This window comes from Salmo trutta, chromosome 19, assembly GCF_901001165.1.
Source record: "Salmo trutta chromosome 19, fSalTru1.1, whole genome shotgun sequence".
Lineage (NCBI taxonomy): Eukaryota > Metazoa > Chordata > Actinopteri > Salmoniformes > Salmonidae > Salmo > Salmo trutta.
The window spans coordinates 36850714-36872720 of NC_042975.1; the positions used below are offsets into that span (position 1 = coordinate 36850714).

Consider the following 22007-nt stretch of genomic DNA (forward strand, 5'->3'; position numbering starts at 1 on the left):
CTCCCCACCATACAGGACAAGGACCCCGCTCAGCCCAGCCATGGACTACTCACTCTGTTACCTTCTGTTCCCAGACCACCATCTCAGAGACAGTTTTTACCCACAAGCCAACTTAACTCTTTAACCGGGACTGACTGCCGGAACAACAGACTCCCTGCACCCTACCACACATGGACTCTCTCACACACACACACACACACACACACACACACACACACACACCTATTTATATTACTGCATAATGTCTATTTATTATTGCACAATTCCCTGGCACATGTAAATTCACAAATTGTCTGAGTGCCGCCTTGAATTATATTTATGGCCCCAAATTTTTTTCTTCACTTCATTTTCTATTGTCGTGAGCTGAACCTGCAAGTAAGTATTTCGTTGCACTATGTACGGTGCATTCAGAACATATTCAGAACCCTTTCCTTTTTACACATTTTGTTACGTTACAGCATTATTCAAAAATGTATTAAATAAAATGTTTTTCCATCATTAATCTACATGCTATACCCCATGACGACACATTTACTAAAAATAAAAAACAGAAATACCTTATACACATAAGTATTCAGACCCTTTGCTAGGAGACTCGAAATAGAGCTCAGGTGCATCCTGTTTCCATTGATCATCCTTGAGATGTTTCTTCAACTTGATTGAAGTCCACCTGTGGTAAATTCAATTGATTGGAAATTATTTGGAAAGGCTCACACCTGTCTATATAAGGTCCCACAGTTGACAGTGCATGTCAGAGCAAAAACCAAGCCATGAGGTCGAAGTAATTTTCAGGGAAGTGCCCAAGAACCCGATGGTCACTCTGACAGAGCTCAAGAGTTCCTCTGTGGAGATGTGAGAAACTTCCAGAAGGACAACCATCTCCGCAGCACTCAACCAATCAGGTCTTTTTGGTAGAGTGGCCTGACCGAAGTCACTCCTCAGTAAAAGGCACATGACAGCCCACTTGGAGTTGGCCAAAGGGCACCTAAAGGACTCTCAGACCATGAGAAACAAGATTCTCCAGTCTGATGAAACCAAGATTGAACTCTTTGGCCTGAATGCCAAGTGTCACGTCTGGTGGAAACCTGGCACCATCCCTAAGGTGAAGCATGGTAGTGGCAGCATCATGCTGTGGGGATGTTTTTCAGCAGCAGGGACTGGGAGACTAGTCAGGATCGAGGGAAAGATTAACGGAGCAAAGTACAGAGAGATCCTTGATGAAAACCTGCTACAGAGCACTCAGGACCTCAGACTGGGGCGAAGGTTCACCTTCCAACAGGACAACGACCCGAAACACACAACCAAGACAACGCAGGAGTGGCTTCGGGACAAGTCTCTGAAAGTCCTTGAGTGGCCCAGCCAGAGCACGGACTTGAACCTGATCGAACATCTCTGGAGAGACCTGAAAATATCTGTGCAGCGATGCTCTCCATCCAACCTGACAGAGCTTAAGAGGATCTGTGGAGAAGAATGGGAGAAACTCCCCAAATACAGGTGTGCCAAGCTTGTAGCGTCACACCCAAGAAGACTCGAGGCTGTAATCTCTGCCAAAGGTACTTCAAAGTACTGAGTAAATGTGATATCAGTTTTTATTTTTATATATTTGCAAATAATTCTAAAAACCTGTTTTTGCTTTGTTGTCATTAGGGGGCATTGTGTGTAGATTGATGCGGGAAAAAAAGATTTAATCCATCTTAGAATAAGGCTGTAATGTAACAGAATGTGGAAAAAGGTCAAGCGGTCTACATACTTCCCGAATGCACTGTATATCATGAGTATATGACTAACAAACAAACTTGAAGGCAGTGTTCATTAACACAGTTCGCAAATGTTTTACTAGGTTTTATGAGTCCTCTATTAAGGGTCACTCCATTATGTGGAGCATAATAGTATAGTATCAACATTAACTGTTTAGGTCCTACAGCCCTCAAACCTGGAGTAAGAAACACTTAGAGCTGATGATTATTAAGTACAATTGTAATAGAACAAAATGGCGGCATTTGTTTGGGGGGGATTATGTGGAAGATGATAAAAGGGCAGTGTTTCATTTTGCATTGCTGTTGTCTAGTTCTTCTGAGGAACTTGTGCTACTATTTTCCTTTGTCCATCACATACACCTCTGTTCATCTCCCATTGCCTTCATTATAGCCACAGACGGTAGTCCAGTAACCCCTAAACCCCAACACACAACCCGAGTCCAATATGTGAACAGTCTCGTTTGTCAACCCTCTCAGGTAAAAGTTGAAATGGCCATTCGGATTTGGTTCAGGTGGGAAAGGGTGTTCTGGATGGGATGAGGTCCTGTGTCAGTCATTCAAGAGTGAGGTTCAGTTCAGGTGAGATGCAGCATATCGGTCAGGATATCAATGAGGTTATCCAGCCCCCACAGGTACCCATCCTCTCGGTTGCCCTCTATCCAGGGGGTGCGGTGGTCCAGGGTGAGAGGCGGCGGCAGGGGGACAGTCCTCCCAAAATCAATCATCCATACTCCAGTCTTCCCTGTACTGTCATGCACAAATAGTAGGGAGCTGCCCACCACCTGCAGAGAGAAACAGATGTTAGTGTGCACCTCGCCATTCAGAGACCAGCATCAAGACATGCAAAGCATTATACCATGAAAGCAGTGGAAAACAGCTTACCTCGTGTGTTCTGAAGAAGATGGATGTCTCCAACACCAGCCGAAGATCCTTCATTCGTCTCAGATATCCCTTCTGAAAGAGAAGAGAAAGACAACTATAATCCTGAGAGAGGAAGGGGGATAAAGGGGGTAAGATTAAAGCTGGAATATATACTTGGTAAAACTGCCACGTCCATTTGCCATATTACAAAAAAGAAGTTACTCCAAACAACAAACACTTTCTCCCCCGTTGACATCCCTGCACATCATTATATGCACAATAGAACAACAGAGAAGGTACTGCAAATACTTTTGACCACAATGCTGGATGTTCCGCTCTTCTGTTTAATTAACAAAAAAAACAAATAGACGCCTGGGGCGAACAGTGGCTCTGTTTCACCTTAAGCACATTTCAGCTTTAAGAGAAAGAGACACACTCACCAGAATTAGAGCGTTGCAACCCACAAAGTCCTGCAGTGCCTGCATCACCTCTTCTCTGCTCTTGGTCCTTTTAAAGTTTGTGTTGCACACACCATCAGCCTTCTACACAAGGATTTAACAATGGTTTAGACATGCATGCACAAACGGGTAACTTTATATACACAAGTCTTTTGGCTACACATCCTCAGGGAATGACATTTAGGTCTGAAAGGCACTTGCCCAACATGCAAGTCCGGAGTATTTTTGGGATGCCCGAAGACTATAGTCACAAAATGTGAAAATAGTTGTTTACATGCAAAAAAACACCATAACACGGTCACAAACAGTTTTACTGGCTTGCTAACATTGGACCTGCAACTTTTGCAGCGCATGAGATGCTTTTATTAATTTCAACGAAACCTGGCGGTGAGCAGGTCAGCTCCATAAAATCCTAAAATACTTCCGCTGCCCGAACATATAACTAAACTCTGGTTCCATTTTCAAGACTGACGCGCAGCTCACGCTGGAGAGAAATAAGATAGCAGCTCACGCTGGAGAGAAATAAGATAGCAGCTCACGCTGGAGAGAAATAAGATAGCAGCTCACGCTGGAGAGAAATAAGATAGCAGCTCACGCTGGAGAAAAATGATAGCAGCTCACGCTGGAGAGAAATAAGATAGCAGCTCACGCTGGAGAGAAATAAGTAAGCAGCTCACGCTGGAGAGAAATAAGTAAGCAGCTCACGCTGGAGAGAAATAAGTAAGCAGCTCACGCTGGAGAGAAATGATAGCAGCTCACGCTGGAGAGCAATAAGATAGTGGCTCACGCTGAACAAAAGTTACACTTCCAGTACAGCAGGTAAAACTTTTGTGATACACTCCCCTACATATTTATTTGAAAAGTGCAGCTAAAACTTTTAATTTAGCTCTATACTACAGCATTTTGGATGTTGTTTCAAATGTTTCCATATGAGGCGACATTACAGAATGTCACTTTTTATTTGAGGGCATTTTCATACACGTTTTACCATTTAGAAATGAATGCATTTTGAATTTGTCATAAGTATTTGGACAAATTCACTAAAATGTATATTAAAGTAGTCAAAAGTTTAATATTTGGTCACATATTCCTAGCACACAATGGCTACATCAAGATTGTGACTCTACAAAGTTTTGGATGCATTTGCAGTTTGTTTTGGTTGTGTTTTAGATTATTTTGTGCCCAATAGAAATGAATGGTAAATAATGTATTGTGGCATTTTGGAGATAATTGTATTGTAAATAACAATAGAATGTGTTTCTGAACACATACACTAATGTGGATGCTACCATGATTACGGATAATCATGAATGAATCGTGAATAATGAGTGAGAAAGACCAATAGCATTGTGGCAACATACAGGGACTCAAGTCCTTTTGTTCTCCCGATCTGTAATATCTCACCATCAAATGCCGACCGCATTACCTCCAGAGATCATTTTCTTTGGTCATCATCACTGTGGTGTATATTCCCCCCCAAGCAGACACCCCGACGGCTCTCAAGGAACTACACTGGACTATGTGCAAACTGGATTAGACATTCTAGCCCAAACGGGTAACTTTATATACACCAGTCTTTAGGCTACACATCCTCAGGGAATGACATTTAAGTCTGGAAACCGCATATCGCAGCTGGGGACTTTAACAAAGGAAATCTGAGGAAAACGCTACCAAAATTCTGTCAACACATCTCATGGGCTACACTCACAAACTCATGATCATTGCTACTCTCTTCCGAGACAGCTACAAGGCCCTCCCCCGCACTCTCTTCGGAAAATCATATCACACCTACAGGCAGAAACTTCCAACAGGAAGCACCCGTGGTAAGGACTGTTTAACATTGGTCTGACCAATTGGAATCTATGCTTCAAAATTGTTTTGATCACGCGGACTGGAACATTTTCCCGGGTCGCCTCTGAGAATAGTATCGACGTATACACTGTGTTCATCAGGAAGTGCATACAGGATGTTGTTGCTACTGTGACGATTACAACTTATCCCAACCAACAACCCTGGACAGATGGCAGCATTCCATCCAGAGGCAAAATGACACGAGACATGTGGCAGGAACTCCAGACAATCATGGATTATAAAGGGAAAGCCAGCCACCTCGGACACCGACGCCTTGCTCCCGGATAAGCTAAACACCTTTGCCTGCTTCGAGGAAAACATGGAGCCACCAACGCGGGCCCCCTCCACTAACGAGGACGGTGTGCTCTCGTTCTCCTTGCCCGACGTAAGTCATTTAAGCATTTTAACCCTCGCAAGACTGCCGGCCCAGACGGCATCTCAAGCTGCGTCCTCAGAGCATGTGCAGTCCAGCTGGCTGGAGTGTTTACAGACATATTCAATATCTCCATATCCCAGTCTGTAGTACCCACTTGCTTCAAGATGTCCACCATTGTTCCTGTACCAAAGAAGGCGAAGGTAACTGAACTAAATGACTATCGCCCCGTAGCACTCACTTCTGTCATCACGAAGTGCTTCAAGAGGCTAGTTAAGGATATCACCTCCATCTTACCCGACAACCTACAATTCGCATACCACCTCAACAGATCCACGGACGACACAATCGCCGCTGCACAGCACACTGCTCTATCCCACCTGGACAATATAAATACCTATGTAATAATGCTGCTCATTGACTACAGCTCAACCTTCATCACCATAGTTCCCTCCAAACTCATCACTAAGCTCAGGGGCCTGGGTCTGAACCCATCCCTGTGGAACTGGGTCCTGGGCCCAGACTCACAGAAAACACTTTTTAGGCCAAAAACTTAAGATGCTTCTTAAGAAAAAGATAGGATATTGTTGATGAATTGCACTTAAACTAAGATTTAATGATTTTCTTATGAACTTCTCAAATATCTTCTTAACCATCTTCTTTGCCATTGCTAGCTATCATTTTAGCATATATTGTACTGAGATTACTGTTCTAAAACATGTTCTTGGGTTTATAATAATCAATACTGAAACTTTCAGACAAAGTTTGTGGGTGAATTAAACATGTTCAATTGCTTTCATGACCTTATGACCCTGAGTTTAAGGGTTTAGCTATATTGGAATAAAGAACAAATCCAATGACTTTATTTTCAAGAATCTAACTTCTTAACTTCTTGCTTAAGGAGAAACATATGAAATAGTTCAAGAACATTTCCAATAACCTTTTTAAAGTATAGCAACTTTGCTTAACTTCTTTCATAAAACTATAGTTAAGGAAAGAATTGCAGTTAAGAAGTCATTTCTTCTTAAGAAGGTTTTGTGAAACTGGGCCAGGGACTTCCTGAGGAGCTGCAATTCTAAGGTCTAAGGCACTGCATCTCAGTGCTTGAGGCGTCACTACAAACACCATGGTTCGATTCCAGGCTGTATCACAACCGGCCATGATTGGGAGTCCCATAGGGCGGCACAACATTGGCCCAGCGTCGTCCGGGTTTGGCCGGTGTAGGCCGTCATTGTAAATAAGAATTTGTTCCTAACTGACTTGCCTAGTTAAATAGAAAAATACAAATTGCACCGTCTTCAACCGCAGGGCTCTCCAGAGTGTGGTGCGGTCAGCCCAAAGCATCATCAAAGCACACTGCCTGCCCTCCAGGACATCTACAACACCCAGTGTCGCATGAAGGCCAAGAAGATCATCAAAAGACCTCAGCCACCAGAGCCACGGCCTGTTCACCCCACTACCATCTAGGAAGGAGGAGACTACATGTGCATCAAAGTTGGGATCAAGAGACTGATAAACAGCTTCTACCTTCAGGAGATCATACTGTTAAACATTGACCACTAGCCGGGCCTACGCCCAGTACACTACCCGGAACCTTAGTCACTGTTACTAGCCTGCTAGCACCCGGTACTTTACCCTGCACCTTAGAGACGGCTATGCCCTATAGTCATTGAACACTGGTCACTTTAATAAATGTTTACATACCATTTTACCCACTTTATATGTATATACCGTATTCTAGTCGTGACTCACTCTAAAAACTAGTGCACACCTTTTATATTAATATACTGTCCATATTATCTCTACAGTGCCTTCAGAAAGTATTCCTACCCCTAGACTTAATCCATATTTTGCTGTGTTACAGACGGAATTCAAAACGGATTCATATAGATTTTTCTCTCACCCATCTACACACAACACCCCATAATGACAAAGTGAAAACATGTTTAGACATTTTTGCAAATTTAATGAACATCAAATACAGAAATATCTCCTTTACATTAGTATTCACACCCCTGAGTCAACACGTTAGAATCACCTTTGGCAGGGTTTACAGCCGTGACTGTTTCTGGGGAAGTCTCTAAGAGCTTTGCTCACCTAGATTGTGCAATATTTGCACATTATTCTTTTAAAATTCTCCAAGCTCTGTCATGCTGTTTGTTGATCATTGCTAGACAGCCATTTTCATGTCTTGACAGATTTTCCAAGATGATTTAAGTCAAAACTGTAACTAGGCCACTCAGGAACATTCAATGTCATCTTGGTAAGCAACACATGGCCTTGTGTTTTAGGTTATTGTCCTGCTGAAAGGTAAATTAATTCCGCAGTGGCTGGTGGAAAGCAGACTGAACCAAGTTTCCACTAGGATTTTGCCTGTGCTGAGCTCTATTAAGTTTATTTTTATCCTAAAAATATAATTTCTTTACCACATTTCTTGCAGTTTTACTTTAGTGTCTTACTGTAAACAGGATTTGAGTATATTTGTATTCTGTACAGGCTTCCTTCTTGTCAGTCATTTAGGTTAGTATTGTGGAGTAACTAAAATGTTGATCCATCCTGTGTTCCTATCACAGCTATTAAACTAACGGTTTTAAAGTCAAATCAAGCTTTATTTACACAGCCAATTTCAGACATGGAATGCAACAAAAGGTGCGTCACAGGAAAAAACAAATACAAAACAATGAAAATAAACTGAAATATTTACTATACAAACATGAGGATAAAAAAACAACAATAATACAAACTGAACAACTAAAAGCACCCTAAGGAAAAACAAAGCAGAAAAGGTGTTTTAAGATCTCATTTAACTATGTCCACAGTTTCGTCCCCCCTCAGGTTCTCTGGCAGGCTATTCCAAAGGCTGGGGGCATAGTAACTAAAGGCTGCCTCTCCATGCCTCTTGGTCCTAGGCTTTGGGATAGTTAAAAGACCAGTGCCAGAGGACCTGTGGGACCTACTGGGTACATAACTTAAAAGCCTGTTTGACATATTGGGGTGCCAATCGTGGATTGATTTAAAAATCAATAGAAGAATCTTACAATTAATTCTAAAACTCACAAGCAGTCAGTGCAGAGACCTTAAAACCAGTGTGATGTGTACACTCCGTCTGGTCTTGCTCAGTACCCATGCTGCAGCATTCTGTATGTTTTGCAGTTGACCAATGGCTTTCGTGGGTAGACCAGACAGGAGAGTATTACAGTAGTCAAGCCTGCTTGTAATAAAAGCATGGATGAGTCTCTCTGTATCAGCCTGAGAGAGAAACGGACACACCTTGGCAATGTTCCTCAGGTGGTAAAAAGCTATTTTGGTCATTTTCCTAATGTGTGATTAAATTTACACCTAGGGTTTTTTTTTTTTTTTACATGGGGTTTTATCTTTATTGCCCATGAATTAAAATGTGCAGACAGATTATCTCGCTGTGCTTTGGCTCCAACAATATATACCTCGGCCTTGTCTAGATTTAGCTGTAGGAAGTTGTGAGCCATCCAAGTATTTAAATCACTAATAATACAGTCTAATAATTTATCTGTGGAGCTAAAATCCTCTGGTAACACAGAACTGTAAAGCGGTGTATCAGCGTAGCAGTGAAAATCAGTGCTGTGCTGTCTGATAACGCTGTCAAGAAGTAACATGTACAAACTGAACAGTACCGGACCAAAAATCAAACCTTGTGGAACGCCACACGATATGGATTTTCTGAGTTATGTTGGTGACAAAGAAAACTTTTGACCAGTTAAATAGGTCCTAAAACAATTTAGAACTGGACCGGAGAAGCCAACCCACATCTCCAGTGTCCAGAAGGACATCATGGTCAACAGTGTCGAATGCAGCACATAAATCCAAGAGGACAAGGACAGAGAGCTGTTTGGCATCTGTGTTGGCTCTAAGATCATTTACCACATTAAGGCTGGATAATTTAGATTTTCTTCAGAAGGGGTTTCACCATAGCAGTTTTTAGTGCAGTGGGGAAAGGGCCTGTGAACAGGGAGTGATTAACAAAAGCTTGCATTTCTTCAGATATGCAATTAAGAACTGTTTTAAAGGTGGTGGGGATAGGATCGAGAAGGCAGGTAAAAGGCTTAAATTGTGATATCATTTTCCTGAGCATGTCTGTGTCAACCAGGGAAAATAAATCCATAGAGCCTTTGCGTGGTAGGGTAGGGCACAGGTCAAACTCCTCATCAGGTCTTGTTTGACTGATACCCAGCCTAATGTTTCTTATCTCTGAAATATGCCGCTAACTCATCACATTCAGATGTGGAGGAAAGTTCACATAGGTTTGCGGGGGTAGGATTTATCAGACCAATGGTCAAGAAAAGCACTTTCATATTATTCTGATTATTAGTGATCAAGTGAGAAAAATGAGCCCGTCTGGCATTTCTAATGGTCTTGTTATATATGCCAAGTTGCTGTCTCAGAATATCATAATGGACCTGCAACTTTTTCCTTTCTCCACTTCATCTCTGCAATTGCTCTTTAACGTACTAGTTTCCTCACTCATCCAAGGGCCTCTGTTTGGATGTGGCCTTTTCCCAACTATACTGGAGCTATGGCATCAATGGTTACCCTTAATTTGCTATTAAAGTTCAACTAAATCATCACAAGAGGAAGGCAGAATAGGTGGAGTATTGTTCACACACTCAAAATCTGTCACCATTGGCCTCATGGTGAAATCCCTGAGTGGTTTCCTTTCTGTCCGGCAACTGAGTTAGGAAGGACGTCTGTATCTTTGTAGTGACTGGGTGTATTGGTACACCATCCAAAATGTAATTAATAACTTCACCATGCTCAAAGGGATATTCAATGTCTGCTTTTTTATTTTTACCCATCTACCAATATGTTCCCTTCTTTGCGAGGCATTGGAAAATCTCACTGGTCTGTGGTTGAATCGGTGTTTGAAATTCACTGCTCGACTGAGGGACCTTACAGATAATTATATGTTTGGGGTACAGAGATAAGGGAGTCATTCAAAAAAAAAAAATGTTAAACAGTAATATTGCACACAGAGTGAGTCCACACAACTTATGTGATTTGTTAAGCACATTTTTTCTCTATAACATATTTAGACTTGCCATAACAAAGGGGTTGAATACTTGATATTTCAGCTTTTAAATGTTTAATTTCTAAAAACATAACTCCACTTTGACAATATGGGGTATTGCGTGTAGGCCAGTGACCACAAAATGTGGAAGGTATTCAGACCCCTTCCCCACATTTTGATACGTTACAGCCTTATTCTACAATTGATTACATCATTTCCCCCCCCCCTTCAATCATACAATACCCCACAATGACAAAGCAAAAACAGGTTTTTAGAAATGTGTGCAAATGTTTTACAAATAAAAAACACAAATACCTTATTTACATAAGTATTCAGACCTGTTGCTATCAGACTCGAAATTGAGCTCTGTTTCCATTTTTCATCCTTGAGATGTTTCTACAACCTGGAGTCCACCTGTGGTAAATTAAATTGATTGGACATGATTTGGAAAGGCATACAAACCTGTCCATATAAGGTCCCAAAGTTGACAGTGCATGTCAGAGCAAAAACCAAGCCATGAGGTCGAAGGAATTGTCCGTAGAGCACAGAGACAGGATTGTGTCGAGGCACAGATCTGGGGAAGTCTGCAGCATCTCTGTACCCCACATATACAATTAATATATCTGTAAGGTCCCTCAGTCGAGCAGTGAATTTCAAACACAGATTCAACCACAAAGAGCAGGGTGGTTTTCCAATCCAATCCTTCACAAAGGACGACACTCATTGGTAGATGGGTCAAAATAAAAAAGCAGATAACTAAATATCCCTTTGAGCATGGTGAAGTTATTAATTACACTTTGTATGGTGTATAAACACACCTAGTCACTACAAAGATACAGGCGTCCTTCCTAACTCAGTTGCCCGAGAGGAAGGAAACCACTCAGGGATTTCCAATGGTGAATTTAAAACAGTTACAGAGTTTAATGGCTGTGATAGGAGAAAACAGAGGATAGATCAACAGAATACTCCACAGTACTAACCTAAATGAGAGAGTTAAAAGGAAGCTTGTACAGAATAATAAAATATTCCAAAACATGCATCCTGTTTGCAATAAGGCACTGAAATAAACTGCAAAAATGTGGCGAAAAAATGAACATTATGTCCTGAATACAAAGCGTTATGTTTGGGGAAAATCCAACACCACACATCGCTGAGTACCACTTCATATTTTCATACGTGGTTGGTGGCTGCATCATGTTATGGGTATGATTGTCATCGGCAAGGACTATGGAGTTTTTTTTAGGATAAAAAGAAACAGATTAGAGCTAAGCACAGGAAAAGGCCTAGAGGAAAGCCTGGTTCAGTCTGAAGACATATTCACCTTTCAGCAGGACAATAACCTAAAACACAAGGCCAAATATACACTGGAGTTGCTAACCAAGACAACATTGAATGTTCGAGTGGCCTAGCTACAGTTTATTTAAATCTGCTTGAAAATCTATGACAAGGCTTGAAAATGGCTGTCTAGTGATGATCAACAACCAACTTCAGAGCTTGAAGATTTTTTTTTAAGGATAAATGGGCTAATATTGTACAGTCCAGGTGTGCAAAGCGCTTAGAGATTTGCCCAGAAAGACTCAGAGCTGTAATCACTGCCAAAGGTGATTCTAACATGTATTGACTCAGGCAGTGTGAATACTTACGTAAATTAAATATTTCTGTATTTGATTTATCAAATTTGTAAAAACATATTTTCACTTTTGTCATTATGGAGTATTGTGTGTAGATGGGTGCTACTTTATTTTATTTTAAGCAATTTTGAATTCAGGCTGTAACAAAATGTGCTATAAGTCAAGGGGTATTTATACTTTGAAGGTACTGTACAGAGAGTATGGACAGTATATGAACAGAAAAGGTGTGTACAGCAGTAGTTATATAGGGTGAGCCATGACTAGAATACAATATATACATATAAAGTGGGTAAAACGGTATGTAAACATTATTAAAAGTGACCAGTGTTCAAGGACTATGTAAATAGGGCAAAGCAGTCTACTGTGCAGGGTTGAGTACCGGGAGGTAGCCGGCTAGTAACAGTGAATAAGGTTCAGGACAGCGTACTGGGCGTTGGCCGGCTAGTGGTGACTGTTTAACAGTCTGACGGCCTGGTGATAAAACTGTTTATCAGTCTCTTGATCCAACTTTGATGTACATGTACTGTCTCCTCCTTAGAAATGGTAGCTAGTATAGAAATGAAAGATTTTATATAACGGTAAAACGGATATGTATGAAAATACCCTCAAATAAAAAAGGTGACATTCTGTAATGTTGCCTAATATGAAACATTCTCAAATCCAAAATTCTGCAGTATAGAGTCAAATTAAACATTTTAGCTTCACCATCTAAATAAATACGTAGGGGAGTGAGTCTGTTAGGCTACTGAAATTCTTTGCAGTTTGGTTGTTTTCAGTTTCAAAAGAAATCATCAGCCTAATGGGGGAAACCACAGAGTCATCCCAACTTTTCCATCCTTTACTTAAACCAGGGGTGTCAAACTCAAATCAGGCCATATTGAACAAAAACTACAAATTCGCTGGCCAGACATAGCCAGTTTGTTTTGACATATAAATGTGCATACAGCTGCTACCCAAACTGGCCATTGTTTCATAAAAATGTAAAAAATCCCCCTTTACAATGTCTTATAAACGTACATAAAATGCTATATACAGTGTCCTAACATACATTTTAAAAAAGGAGATTAGCTGCAAAGGCTGGACAAATATTAGCTTTGCATAATATACTGCGACCCTAATCAAAATGTATTTAAAAAGGACTCGATATAAAAACATAGCTAGGTTGTTATAACATTAACTTAAAACATGTTCTAATTGTTTTTTGCACTGCATGGATCATGGTGTACTTGAACGCAGCCCTGCTGTATGGTCAGCTCAACTTCTTGCAGTAGTCAGCCTAGGCTACTGCTCAAGTGTTGCTGTAATAGGCCTACATGTTTCACCTTCACAATGGTGTTTTGTTGTAGGTTTGTTCTTTTGGTTATTCATTGTCAAGCTTTAGAAACCGATACCAGACCCCAACATTTTAGTAGCCTAGGGCTGTGGCATGTCTGTGCACTTTCCGCTCCACGGAGAGTGAAAGTCACATTGAATTCAGGCTGAATTCAGGCTGTAATTTCATAAAGTAGATGACAATTTACGACTCCTTAATACTCGCGTGTGTGTAATTTATACTAGCGTGTGTCCTTAAGTAGTAATTTATACTAGCGTGTGTCATTTAGTAGTAATTTATGCTAGCGTGTGAATCCTTTAGTAGTAATTTATACTAGCGTGTGAATCCTTTAGTAGTAATTTATACTAGCGTGTGAATCCTTTAGTAGTAATTTATACTAGCGTGTGAATCCTTTAGTAGTAATTTATACTAGCGTGTGAATCCTTTAGTAGTAATTTATACTAGCGTGTGAATCCTTTAGTAGTAATTTATACTAGCGTGTGAATCCTTTAGTAGTAATTTATACTAACGTGTGAATCCTTTAGTAGTAATTTATACTAGCGTGTGAATCCTTTAGTAGTAATTTATGCTAGCGTGTGAATCCTTTAGTAGTAATTTATGCTAGCGTGTGAATCCTTTAGTAGTAATTTATGCTAGCGTGTGAATCCTTTAGTAGTAATTTATGCTAGCGTGTGAATCCTTTAGTAGTAATTTATACTAGCGTGTGAATCCTTTAGTAGTAATTTATACTAGCGTGTGAATCCTTTAGTAGTAATTTATACTAGCGTGTGAATCCTTTAGTAGTAATTTATACTAGCGTGTGAATCCTTTAGTAGTAATTTATACTAGCGTGTGAATCCTTTATTCACACGGAAATGAAACAGAGCATTGACATTTAGCCGGTAGAAGATTCGGTCTGTGTCATTAGTAATGATATGAAACGGCACACTGGCTGGCTCATGTGTGTGTGGGTCTGGGAGGAGGGGCATGTGTGGCAATGCGCTGCCATTTGGCACACAGCCAGTTGGCAGTGCTTGCTGCCTGATAGAAATGTGTCCTTGTGTTTGACACATGTGACTTAAACAATGGGGATTTTTACACCTGGGCAACCTCAGAGCAGGCTCAACTTGCTCAGTTCACTTGCCCCAGACTGTCTGTGTTTGTGTGTCTGTGTGTGTGTGTGTGTGTGTCTGTGCGTGTGTCCGTGCCTTGAGTCCCTCGATGCGGAAGCCCAGAGTGGTGGTGGAGCTTAGGGTCTCTCTCCACTGCATGTATCTGGTCTTGAGTACTGCCTGTAGTGCTCGCTCCTCTGCAGTGGGGGCCTCTGGGTCCACGTCCACCATCTTCTCATACATGTCCTGACGAGGCTGGGGCCGCTCCCGAGCCTTCACCAGCTCCTCTTCCAAGTATGTCCTAACAGAGCAGACAGCTCAATATCACATACATACTCATCACAAGCAGGGATGTACTAGAGGGTAAACGCATGTAATCACCATTTCCGCACTTTTTTTAATTTGTGAAAGTGTTTACTAACCTTTTAATTTTGTAGATTATAATTTACCCACTTATTATTATTATTGCGTTCCCAGCGTTGATCAAAGCTCAGAACGCTAATATTCTAACCGCGCGCGCCTGCCTCTGCGAACGAGTGAAATCCTAATTCAGGTATGCTCGTTATGGTCGCCTGCTCCCCCAGGATGTGCCTTGTAAGTAGCGCATTTATTTACCACTCTGCCCAAGGCACAGGCCAAGATGTGAAACAAACTACCTCTGCCCAGACCAACGCTGGCAAGTGGCAGAGCGAGACGCTGCTGACAATGGTCTGCGAAATGCCGGACATTACGTTTTTTTTAATAGATTTTATTTTTTCCTCCCCAATTGGTAGTTAGTCTTGTCCGTACGGAAGTTGGAGCGATGGGACTCGGGAGAGGCGAAGGTCGAGAGCCACGCGTCCCCCGAAACACGACTCTGCCACGCCGCACTGCTTCTTGACACACTGCTCGCTAAACCTGGAAGCCAGCCGCACCAATGTGTTGGAGGAAACACCGTACACCTGGCGACCGGGTCAGCGTGCATGCGCCCGGCCCGCCACAGGAGTCACTAGAGCACGATGTGACAAGGACATCCCGGCTGGCCAAAACCCCCTAACCCGGACGACGCTGGGCTAATTGTGTGCCGTCTCCTGGTTGCAGCCGACACAGCCCGAGATCGAACCTGGGTCTGCAGTGACGTCTCAAGCACCTTTAGCCTCCCAAGTAGCGCAGCGATCTAAGGCGATTTTTTTAACGTCACTTGACTCCTGCGTGTCAACAAACATCCCCCAAACAAACAAAAAACCTGACTCTCAGGGAATGAGTGGTAAATAGTCGCTGATATTTCAGTCAGACGGCTAGCTAACGGTGCCCTGGCTACTGTTAGCCAGATAGTTCACTGTATAACTAGCTGGCTAGAAGGATGAAGTTACAAGTTAACGTTAAACGGAGCCTGACCTCAGCAGGAGCAGTTGACAGAATTTAAGCTAGCTATAATCTTTAAAAAAATAGGCTACTATAAATTCTCACAAAATAACTTTTCTTTACAGAGAGTAGTGAGAAAGCCAGTGGCAGGCTGCAATGCAGGAGGCAAAGGAGATACACAGAGAGAGGAAGCAAGCAGAGAGAGGTTATTGCAGTGGTTCCCAAACTTGGGGACAGGGACCCATGTGGGTCCCCTGAGAGAATCTGTAATCTTATCAAACACATGAATAACTTGTTTCTCTTTAAATGGGTTTAGAGAACTACATTTTAGACTCAACTAAGGGCCTATACACTGGTGCACTTTACAATACAGAAAACTGAGTTGCAGTGCAGCTCACATGAGATACTAAGAAAATGAATTAAAAGAAAACATCTCCACATCCTATTTTTCTGGACTTTTCTAGTGTCCAGTCCAAATTAACTAATTTGGGAGGGTGACCTGATGTGCATTTTGTGTCCTTTTTAACTACCAGAAATTACATTAGGCCTTCCCTACAGACCTGCATGAAAATGCAATCAAACAATAGTTCTAAAAATATCATATGTTTTGGTTTATACAGTGCATTCGGAAAGTATTCAGACACCTTGACTTTTTCCAAATTTTGTTACATTACAGCCTTATTCTAAAATTGATTAAATCGTTTTTTCCCCTCTCATCAATCTACACACAATACCCAATAACAACAAAGCAAAAACTGGTTTAGACAAATTTACAAATTAAAAAAATAAAAACTGAAATATCACATTTACATGAGTATTCAGACCCTTTACTCAGTACTTTGTTGAAGCATCTTCGGGCAGAGATTGCAGCCTCGAGTCTTCTTGGGTATGACGCTACAATCTTGGCACACCTGTATTTGGGGAGTTTCTCCCATTCTTCTCTGCAGATCCTCTCAAGCTCTGTCAGGTTGGATGGGGAGCGTCGCTGTACAGCTATTCTCAGGTCTCTCCAGAGATGTTTGATTGGGTTCTATTCCGGGCTCTGGCTGGGCCACAAGTACATTCAGAGACTTGTCCCGAAGCCACTCCTGCATTGTCTTGGCTGTGTGCTCAGAGTCGTTGTCCTGTTGGAAGGTGAACCTTCGCCCCAGTCTGAGGTCCTGAGCACTCTGGAACAGGTTTTCATTAAGGATCTCTTTGTACGTTCATGTTTCCCATTCAGGCCAAAGAGCTCAATTTTGGTTTCATCAAACCAGAGAATCTGGTTTCTCATGGTCAGAGTCCTTTAGGCAAACTCCAAGCGGGCTATCGTGTGCCTTTTACCTAAGAGTGACTTCTCTGGCCACTCTACCATAAGGCCTGATTGGTGGAGTGCTGCAGAGATGGTTGTCCTTCTGGAAGGTTCTCTCTCCACAGAGGAGCTCTGTCAGAGTGACCATCAGGTTCTTGGCCACCTGGCTGACCAAGGACCTTCTCTGTTCCAAACTTCCTTCATTTAAGAATGATGGAGGCCACTGTGTTCCTGGGGCCCTTAAACGCTGCAGACATTTTTTTGTACCTTTTTCCAGATTTGTGCCGACACAATCCTGTCTCGGAACTCTACGGACAATTCCTTCAACCTCATGGCTCGTTTTTGCTCTGACATGCACTGTCAACTGTGGGACCTGTGTGTGTGCCTTTCCAAATTATGTTCAATCAACTGAACTTACCAAAGGTGGACTCCAATCAAGTTGTAGAAACATCTCAAGGATGATCAATGGAAACAGGATGCACCGGAGCTCAATTTCGAGTCTCATAGCAAAGGGTCTGAATACTTACGTAAATAAGGTATCTGGTTTTTTTTGCAAACATTTCCAGCTCCCAGTGTCTCTAAATCACAGTCTCACTCACCGGGTGCCCATCTTGCAATCCATGATGGCGGGGGAGTTGAAGTGTGTGAGCAGGTCGTCCATCATGTTGTAGTCCTGCTCGGCCCGCTGCACCACTCCATGGTAGCCTGGCACAAAGGGTCTCAGAGAGTCCTCCATTAGCCTCTGCAGGCACTTTTGCTCTCCCTCAGTGTAGCGCTTCAACAGCATCCCATAGTCCCCTGCATGGAAGCTCCCTGGACCACGAGCCACGAGCCACGAGAGGGGGGCAAGGGGCGAGGCATGTTATACTCTCACAACACATTGGTACTACACAGCCATCTTCTATTAGCAGTAAGCCAGCAAGAAAGACTAACTTCACTATACAGAAAGGCAGAAGTCAGCTCCCGAGTGGCGCAGCAATCTAAGGCACTGCATCTCAGTGCTACAGGTGTCACTAAAGAGCCTGGTTCGATCCCGGACTGTATCACAACCTGCCGTGATCGGGAGTCCCATGGGGTGGCGCACAATTGGCCCAGCGTCATCCGGGTTAGGGGAGGGTTTGGCCGGGGTAGGCCGTCATCGTAAAATAAGAATTTGTTCTTAACTGACTTGCCTGGTTAAATAATGGTTAAAAAAAGTTGATCAATTAAAGAAAAAGTCAGACAGAAAGAACCAACCTGCATGCCCGACCACTTGCACCCAGGGCTGTGGCTTCTTGGGGGGCACTGAGAGGGGAGACGAGGTCCCTGTGCTTCTGGGTTTCTTCCATGTGACACTCTGCATGGGGAGAGCATTCAATCGTGCAATTACACCTCATTCCTTAGTGTACAGTACAACACCTGTAGCTTACATTCACTCCTGTCTGTCCTGCTCCCCTGTGACTTTACTGAGACACTGTCATGAGAGCGACAACCTCAAACTCCATCACACAACTTTCTGACCTATGGCCGAGCGTCTCTATGGAAACAACCATTGGCCACCAGACTGAGCCAAGACATGTAGGAGGGGTTGGGCTGGGATCTTGTGTAACAGCTGCACACATTCAATCATTTACAGGCTGCTGGACTTGTTTTGTTGAAAGCTGTGATGAACTTGAGAAAAGTCTGGACCACAACACACGTTAAAGTACCCCAGTGAGTATGTGCAGAGTCATTCACAGATAGACAAACAGGACAGACCGGCCAATGCTGTTTCTGTCTGAATGTTCAGAGAGCGTCACTTTTTCCTCCATGGCCGTTGCTAAGTGATAATTGACGCTTCCGCGTTGTGCTGCTTATTTCTCATGGTTTTCAAAACCTATGAAGATGTCCAGTAAAAGCAGACACCACAACACAGACTTGGATTAACATTATCCTAAACGCTAATCAATAAAACCATCTGTTAGATTTGCTGTTATTGTTTGCTTCTTTACAGCAGGTCACTTCATAGGGAATGTCAGCAGCACTCTGGCATTATTACGTCACCAAAGTTGTCTTTTTTTGTCTTTTTAAAAAACATTAAGGTGCTAACATGTGTCTCTCTCTCTCTCTTATTGAGTTTATATTCTTCTGCTCTATGTCTCTGTAGTTTGACAATACTCTAAACATGTCCCCTGGAAATATGTACAGATGGAGATCTGTGGAAATACTTGCTCGACCTGTTCTCTATGTATGCAGTGGCCTGCAGCTACACCTGAAACTAAACATTACAAAGCCCCCTGGCAAGGACAGGCTACACCTCAAGTTGAGTTGAACAAACCTTATTGGACTTCAAACCTTAGTTGCCTAGACTACATGTTTACCATATAAATACAATGAGATTCCAAAGAATGATTGTCCCATCTTTGTCCAGTCTCTAATATTATCCATATAGTCTAATACTCTAATGCCCTAAAAGGCCTACTAGCATGACAAAACCAAAGATGTGTTATAACTAACCCAAGACAGACCGTCATTTCCAATAGGAACAAATTAGTCAGTGGGCAGAACAAGCAAGGAGAAAGGCAGAGCCAAGCACGAGCTAGCAAGAGCCTATTGGCGCCTACTCTGTGAAGTGAACAGTAACTCAATTCCCCTTTGCGCTTCTTCTAAACAAAGCAATTTAAAAATGTTGGGGCAAGGGGTCAAATCTACAAATTTACTCTGTTCTTAACAGATTATAGTTCGGGGAACAGAAAACTGAGATCCAATGTTTCATCAATGAGAAAATGAGAATAATGTCAGCCAAAAATCCATCTCACGCCATCTTCTCCCACTGCCGCCACTGGGCTTCCTCTCATCACTATATCTGGTAGTCCGTGGAAACACCAATCGGATGCTTCACACTTACACATCCAGTGAAATATCTGGCTCATTGTTATTTATTTTTTTACCCCTTTTTCTCCCGAATTTTGTGATACCAAATTGGTAGTTAGAGTCTTGTCCCATCGTTGCAACTCCCGTACGGACTCAGGAGAGGCAAAGGCCGAGAGCTATGCGTCCCCTGAAACGCCGCACTGCTTCTTGACACTGCTCGCTTAACCCGGAAGCCAGCCGCACCACGCTGGGTCAATTGTGTGCCGCCTCATGGGTCTCCCGGTCGCGGCCGGCTGCGACACAGCCCTGGGTCGAACCCGGGTCTGTAGTGACGCCTCTAACAGTGCCTTAGAACGCTGCTCCACTCGGGAGGCCCGTGGCTCCTTGTTCTGGGGTAAACCTATCCTATCCCCAGCTCAGCCTATACAGTGTCAGGCTTTGAGCCTCTGTCTGTGTATAGAGGGATGAGGAGAGGGGGTAGCGATACAAGTGTTTACAGTTTCTGTGTCAGTGTTTACAGATCCACCCAGGACTAGTGCTTCCACAGCAGTACAAAAAAACAGAAGATTTACAGGCATTATGACAGATGGAAATTTACTGGGACTGCAGATGTCACACACTTTGCCCTCATTTCCATCAGTTCAGACTAAACTAAGCAGAACTGTTGAACCAAAACCAGTTGTAATCATACAAATCAAAGATGTTTTGGTATGATATATTCTAATGACACATGCATCTTCCTGAGCAGAACGTTACATAGACTCAGGCCGATTGGTCCAATCATATGGCAGCTGATAGAGCATTATAATCATTATCATGACAACCTACACTCACCCGGGGGACCTCATCAAGACAGCTGCGGTCGTCCTCATTTTCTTCAAAAGACGAGGCTGGTGACAACACAGACGATGAGGCGTTTGACAGTTTTCTGAGGAGAAGAGACGCGGGGGAGCCTCCGAACCCACTGTCCGAGCAAATCGACTCCTCGTCGGGATGAGATCCAATAGAGAGCCCGCTAATCCTCATGGCCTCCAATTCAATTCGGCTCGAGTCACATGTGACCACCAGTTGTGCGACGTTTTCGTGTACGGTTTCGCAATGTGAGGAGAAATCAGCAGCATGTTTTGCGGAGTCTGTCTTCCCGTTCGTCGACCACACTGGCTCCTCCGACGCGTTTGCGCAACTGTGGTTCATATCCCCCTTTCTCCTCGGGCTCGAACTGTGGTCACTGGAGTTTTAGTCATCCTCATCAGAATTTGTGTGGTGAATGAGTGCAGCCTCACCTGATTTAGCTGCTGCCGAGGTTAGTTAGTCCAAACGAGAATAGGGAGCCACGCCCACGGTACATTTCATCTCGGATGGAAGCAATAATTGAACGGACAATACCCTGGTTGATCTGCGCAACTTGATGCACCTTTTTAACCGTTCAAACCAGTCTAACCACCAATGCAGCCAATAGCTAGTTACATTACCTTTTGCTCGTGCGATAATGCAGATATGCCAGTCTCCGATAAGTTTTAATTTCTAACGCCATTCACCAAACCGCGACCAAATATTTTCAACCAGGTGCTTGCAATAATACTTCCTCACCACATGGGGGGGATAGAATTGCATTAGTTATTGTTAACCCCACCCATAAACGACAACGATTTGTGTCCGTTAATCAATATGTATATGTCAATCATCGAGGAGTAGCTGTAGCAAAGACAGTACAGTATGAAGATGGGCAGAAACTGCTTTTCCAATAGAAATCCCCGATCACGCCATGGCAACGTTGGCTAGCTAAGCTCATGGGCAGAAAGGTCATCCGGTATAACGGTCGTCTTGCGCCGAACTGCGCATGTGCACGCCGTCAAATCAAAGGCCATCGATAGTTGAACGAGTCAGTTTGTCACTTTCATGAGGTTGGAGTAGTAAAATGTTCAACTACTTAAGACATTTGCTCGAATCTAGGTTGGGCTTTAAGATTTCGAGAAAATGAACAACTAAGGAAGAATGTTTCACTTCTCTCAAAACATTTTTCATTTTCGTTCAAAAAAAACAACTAGATATACGGAGTGTCTGATTTGACGGTTTGCACATGCGCAGTTCGGCGCGAGATGACGTAAGACCTCAATACGTGTTTCTACGCATGCGCTAAACGA

The 22007-nt window shown here is 42.8% G+C and overlaps 1 protein-coding gene across 2 annotated transcripts; it reads right to left on the bottom strand.

Moving 5' to 3' along the window:
• Positions 1–1816: 1816 nt before the first annotated feature.
• On the bottom strand, positions 1817–21613 carry itpkca (inositol-trisphosphate 3-kinase Ca). Of its 2 annotated transcripts, none has more exons than XM_029700788.1 (7): positions 20692–21613; positions 18268–18367; positions 17631–17844; positions 14493–14697; positions 3059–3160; positions 2640–2711; positions 1817–2539 (listed from the first exon to the last, which is right to left on the bottom strand). In XM_029700788.1, the coding sequence occupies exons 1-7, from the start codon at positions 21055–21057 to the stop codon at positions 2333–2335; spliced, it is 1266 nt and encodes a 421-aa protein (XP_029556648.1). In that variant the 5' UTR covers positions 21058–21613; the 3' UTR covers positions 1817–2332. The 2 variants fall into 2 exon arrangements, with proteins under 2 accessions (XP_029556648.1, XP_029556649.1); XM_029700789.1 differs by having other exon boundaries at positions 20698–21611.
• Between the last annotated feature and the right edge of the window lie 394 nt (positions 21614–22007).